Source organism: Canis lupus, chromosome 33 (assembly GCF_003254725.2).
Source record: "Canis lupus dingo isolate Sandy chromosome 33, ASM325472v2, whole genome shotgun sequence".
Classification (NCBI taxonomy): domain Eukaryota; kingdom Metazoa; phylum Chordata; class Mammalia; order Carnivora; family Canidae; genus Canis; species Canis lupus.
This window is the reverse complement of record NC_064275.1, coordinates 5,372,844-5,379,004: the sequence shown is the minus strand read 5'-3', so window position 1 is coordinate 5,379,004 and position 6,161 is coordinate 5,372,844. Positions and strand designations below refer to the sequence as shown.

The 6,161-nt window shown below is 36.2% G+C and overlaps 1 protein-coding gene across 1 annotated transcript; it reads right to left on the bottom strand.

The window, feature by feature from the left end:
• Positions 1-5,213: 5,213 nt before the first annotated feature.
• LOC112641360 (olfactory receptor 5H2-like) lies at positions 5,214-6,161 on the bottom strand. Its single transcript, XM_049105503.1, has one exon. It carries the CDS (start codon positions 6,141-6,143, stop codon positions 5,214-5,216), a length of 930 nt encoding a protein of 309 aa, XP_048961460.1. The 5' UTR covers positions 6,144-6,161.

The following is a 6,161-nucleotide window of genomic DNA, read 5'->3' as shown; positions in this document are numbered from 1 at the left end:
GGAATGTGAACTGTGCAGCTACTCTGGGAAACTGTATGGAGGTTCCTCAAAGAGTTAAAAATAGATCTGCCTTATGACCCAGCAATTGCACTGCTGGAGATTTACCCCAAAGATAAAGATGCAGTGAAACGCTGGGACACCTGCACCCCGATGTTTCTAGCAGCAATGTCCACAATAGCCAAACTGTGGAAGGAGCCTTGGTGTCCATTGAAAGATGAATGGATAAAGAAGATGTGGTCTATGTATACAATGGAATATTCCTCAGCCATTAGAAACGACAAATACCCACCATTTGCTTTGACGTGGATGGAACTGGAGGGTATTATGCTGAGTGAAATAAGTCAGTCAGAGAAGGACAAACATTATATGGCCTCATTCATTTGGGGAATATAAAAAATAGTGAAAGGGAATAAAGGGAAAAGGAGAAAAAATGAGTGGGAAATATCCGAGAGGAAGACAGAACGTGAGAGACTCCTAACTCTGGGAAACGACCAAGGTGTGGTGGAAAGGGAGGTGGGGGGGGTGAGGGTGACTGGGTGATGGACACTGAGGGGGGCACTTGATGGGATGAGCACTGGGTGTTATGCTATATGTTGGAAAATTGAACTCCAATTTAAATTTAAAAATAAAAAGTTTCCAAGACTCCAGACACATCCAAATGAGGCACTGTATGTGGCCTTTCTTAAAAAAAAAAAAAAAAAAAAAAAAAAAAAAGATCAATTTAAAAAAATTTGTAATTTTTTAACAACTCCCTATAGGAAAGAAGAAGGAAGAAAGGAAAGAAGGAGGAAAGGGAGAAAAGTAAGGAAAGGAAAGAAAGGGAATAAAAGGATAAGAGAGGAAAGAAAGAAACCAACAGTATAAGAACTTTACTCCTTTGTTTGGGGACATTGATCTCTGGTAACCGTTAAATTATTTTGGGAGGCATAAGTTTCCTGGCTTTAGTCAGTAATTTTTTTCTTCAGTGAGGATAAATGGCTTTGAAATTCTTAAGAAATAATAGTTAAAAATTAAATTAAATTAAAAATGTCCTTCCATATCTTAAAATATCTCTTCAATATAATTTATTCCAAAGAAGAATGGAGTGCAATGGAATATTTCAAACAAACAAAAAGCACATGTAGTAACATATCCAACATAGCAATTTATTATATCTTGATAGATGTTAATTGTGTGCTTTAAAATACTGTGTATTCGCTGCTATTGGGTGAAGTGTTCAGTAAGGTCAATAATATCAAGTTGGTTGATATTGATATTTTTCCTAATATTTTCATAATATGTTTTCTTTCCCATCCTTTTATGCCTTATTGGGGTATTTATATTTCAAGTAGGTTTCTTATAAACGGTATTGGTTTTTGTTTCAATCTTACAACTTCTGACATTTAGAAATTCCTTGAATGCTGACTGTACATATAATGAACTTCTTTCCTAAAAAATATAGGGAATATCATAAGATTGTCAGTTATTACTGTTAAATAAGTCTCACTTAGAAGGTATCTCCTCAGAAGAGATAAACGTCATATTATTGCAGCAAGTTGAAAATCTTAAATATGAAATTTTTTTTAGAAAAATGGCACAAAGGTGGATCCAACTTGACAATTTTTTTCTAATAGACAAATTTCCCTCCTCTTAACCTTATTGAAATGAGGCAAAGGCATTTTGTTTGTCTACCATCACTGTCCACCATGGTTCCCAAGAAAAAGTTATAGAAAAATCCATAGCTCTTAATCCTTTATAAGAGATGTCCTATTGAAATATGCATATACCTGCCCAAAACAGAGAAGAAAGACTACAAAGAGTGAAAATGTTTAGAATATTTGCATAGGGCTATTTAAATAGGAAATTGAAGGTGTGTGGAAACTCCATTTTGACTGGTCTCTAAATATCTTATTATTACAATTTTGCTTCTCTGATTATTTTATTTTTTTAAAGATGAATCTATTTTTTAAAGATTTTATTTATTTATTCATGAGAGACACAGAGAGAGGGAGAGAGGCAGAGACACAGGCAGAGGGAGAAGCAGGCTCCATGCAGGGAGCCCAACGTGGGACTCGATCCCAGGTCTCCAGGATCATGCCCTGGGCGGAAGGTGGCTCTAAACCGCTGAGCCACCCAGGCTGCCCTTCACTGATTATTTTAAAACAGTGGTTGTCTTGCTCTGCTTGGTGCTGTAAAAAATACCATACACTGGGTAGCTTAAGCAACATATATATATTTCTTACAGTACTGGAGGATGAGAAATTCAAGATTAAGGTGCCAGTGAGATGCTTCTTGGCTTATAGAAAGCTGGCTTTTCAGTGCGCTTAATGGCCTTTCCTGGGTGAGTACTCATGTAAAGGGAGAAAGCTACCCTCCCTCTTTCTCTCCTTATAAGGACACTAATCACATCCTAAAGGCCCCACCATTATGATGACATAATTTAACTACTTCCCAAGGCTGCGTTCCCAAGGCTACCCTTCAAGTACCAGCACAGTAGGGTTAGGACTTCAACATATGAATTTGGAGAAGATCCGAAACTTAGTCCAAAACAGTGATTCTATAAGTATGGTTCTAAACCAACCAGCAGCATAAACATTGCTGAATCAAAAACTATTGTTGGAGTCTGCCTATCTGTGTTTTAATAAGCTTTCTATTCTAGTCGATTCTAAGCCCAAGTTTGAGAACCTGTTTTTTTAAAAGAACTTTCAAAAAGCCTAGAAGAGAGGATTTTACCATGTACCTAATATGCATCAGTAATATTGTGCCATAGTCACTTATTGTGCCATAGTCAGTTAACAAACCAAACTTTAGAAAGTTTGTCAGAAATCTTCTGAAGAATAGAAGGTATTATAATATGGTAAGAAAAAAATCGATTTGTATATCATTGTATATACAAATAGAGGAATAATGAGTTCTTTTAAATCTCCAGGTGTGGAAAGTGAATACACCTACATAATAAAGAATTTCATGTGCGTCATTAGTAATTTCATGGGATGGTTTAGTCACATGTCATCAGTGTTCTAGACAATCAAGTGAACTTAGCAATGTGGTATTATCCTTTATACTTAATCATCAAATAATACATATGTAATTTTCTAGTTTATAAAGGAATCAGCAGAATATCTTGTGCAAACTGTTTTTTGCACCAATGTATATTTTCTTTTTTCCCATGTGCCATGGAAGCAACAAAAATGAAGTACAAAGATAGAAATATCTAAAACAGAATGGGATCACATCAATGGATTAGAGATTTTGGTGAAATTCTGGAAGGCATAAAGTAGTTGGTATTGTACAGGAGAATCTATAGACCAGACATGCACAGAAGAGGTGGCAGGGAAAGTCTGAGCTTTCGAGAGGCCCCCAATTTTCTGATCTAGACTCCTAAAAACCGAATGTAAGACTTGACAGGTAACATATCACATTTGATACGCAGCTTACTGTGAGCCTTCTCATTCAAGGAAGATGTCACTTAGGGAATCAGACTATTATGATGGCAGTAGATACTGATTGTTGCATTATCAATACAGTCTTAGGTTGTAATAATGAATGAACAAATAAAAATCAAGACAATTAAAGAAGGCTGTCATACAGTGAGAATATTATACAGCAACAAAACATTTAAAGACTATAAACATATACAATATTACAGATTTTCTTGGGGAAAAACATAAAAACAGCTTAGCTGTGATCCACCTACTTTTCTACTTTTTTCTTCCTGAGGGCTTTAATGTATATGTATGTGGATCAAGATATATACTAAATTTGCACATAATCTGGTGGCCGTGACAACCCATTAAAAGTTATTTAAAAAGGGCACCGCCTGGGTGGCTCAGTTGTTTAAGGGTTTGCTTTTGTCTCAGGTCATGATCCCAGGATGGAGCCCCACGTTGGGCTCCCCTCTCAGTGAGGAGTCTGCTCTTCCCTCTGCTCCTCCCCCTGCTAGTGCTCTCTCTCTCTCTCTAATAAACAAAATCTTTTTTAAAAAAGTTATTGAAAAGGGATATGATTTAGTCAGAGTTGTTTATGAAGAATAACCTGGTGGCTATAATATAGAAGGAATAGTATCAGGATATAAAAGATAAGTAACTGGGGTTTTGCAAAATGCAGAAGCAGGGCCAGGACTTCAGTAGTATCACTAAGAAAGTGTTTGGAATTTGAATTTTGAGAAAGGAAGGGAAGGAGTGGACTTGAAGATGGGTCACTCATTTTACTTGGAGTATGGGGTAGAAAAAGTCTAACATTTAAAAACTCTTAGGACAGAAAACGTCCAAAATTTGCATGTCTTTCCCAGCCACCCACCAGGCACTCTGACATCATATTATCTTAACATTATTTTAATTTTGGAAAAATACATTTGAAGCTGTGTGTCAACAACACATTTAAAAAATTACACATTGCTGATGTATCTTACTAGCTTTATCCTTTAAAAGAAAATTCTAGGAGGATGGACCATTTCCTTCCTATTCTGTTACTTCTCTTTTCTTTTCCATGACCCTCCCACTTAAATTCTGCAGTCTTGTCTCTTAGCTTTCTGATTTAGTGAAGCTTTTCAGATTACTCTACAACATACAAACACAGCTAGAAAGGGTATGTAGAAGGCACCATAGACAATGAGAGGCAACCTCCCCCGCCCCCGAACCCCAGCCTGTCTCATTTCTCATACACACACACTGGGCTAAGACCATCTCTTAAAATCTGGCTTGACCTTCACTGTCTTAACTTCCTTTTCATATTTTCCTCATTGCTCTCCCATTTCTTTTTATTTCCCTCAATGTTAAGAGAGTTGAATCCCCACATGAAGTGAAATTCACCAGGCTCCAAATAAAGTAGATCTTTATTGGCTAAAGAGATCTTTTAATGGCTAGCAGGATCCCTGGGATTTGTCTCTGTTCATTCAAACATAAATCTGCCTCCATTATGGAGTTAAATGTGTATGAGCCTCCAGGCTATATGGCTGTATAAGTATCGTAATAATTCCTATTCAGAGGAACTTCACTCTATACTACTTAATGATTTTATAAAACTACAATAAAGAATATGTAAGTACGTAAAATGTTTTTGTTTTATGCCTCAGTTATTCTAGTAGAATATGAACATGTTTAATAAATCATTAAACACTGGGGCAATTACAATTGCAAAATCTTTGCACACTTACCACAAACAGAGCAGATATATAATCTACTTAATTTTTGTGATGGTTTTAATAAAAAAGAGAACAGATAAAAGTATGAGATCTAAACATTTCTCTTTAACATTTTTCTCAATGAATCTATAACTTTCTTATTTCTCAAACTGTAGATAATTGGATTTAACAAAGGAATTATGATAGTGTAAAATAGAGAGTCCATCATATCTTGATCATCCGATTTTGCAGATCCAGGGCGCACATACATGAAGAGAAGAGAGCCATAGTATAAGGAGACAGATAAGAGATGGGCTCCACAGGTGGAAAAGGCTTTCTTTATGCCTTGTAGAGACTTCTTTTTTAAGATTGTAAAGAGAACAAGTGTATAAGAGACCAGAACAATCAGAATGGTAAATACTTGTATTGACCCAGAGAAAATAAAAACTATCAGAACATTAATTGAAGTGTCAGTACAGGAAATCTTAAATAATGGCATGATGTCACAGTAAAAGTGATGTATTATTTTAGAATTACAAAAGGTTAATCTGAATAAAAAGCCTATATGAACTATAGAATGAATAAAGCCACATACAAATGATGAGACTAACAGCCAGGTGCAAAGTCTATAGGTCATAATCATTGGATAAAGTAAAGGTTTGCATATGGCTACATAGCGATCATATGCCATTGTTGCCAAGAGAAAACATTCTGTGGTTGCACTAAATACAAAGGAAAACAGTTGTGTCATGCATTCAGAAAGAGATATAATGTTACTCTTGCCTAGGAAGTTGACCAGCATCTTGGGAGTCACTGTGGATGATATCCAAGCATCTACAAAGGCTAAATTCCCAAGGAGTAAGTACATGGGGATGTGAAGCTGAGGATCATTGCAGATGAGAGCAGTTAGTCCAAGGTTTCCCACAATAGTGATGAGGTATATCACCAAGAACACCAGGAACAGGGGTATTTGCCACTGTGGTTGATATGTGAATCCTGAGAGAACAAACTTTGTCAGCAGTGTTGCATTTTTAGTATCCATCTTGTTACTGGATGACCC

What these genes read in the sequence shown, in the direction of transcription:
- LOC112641360 (XM_049105503.1), bottom strand. Translation starts at nt 6,143, where the DNA reads ATGGATACTAAAAATGCAACACTGCTGACAAAGTTTGTTCTCTCAGGA.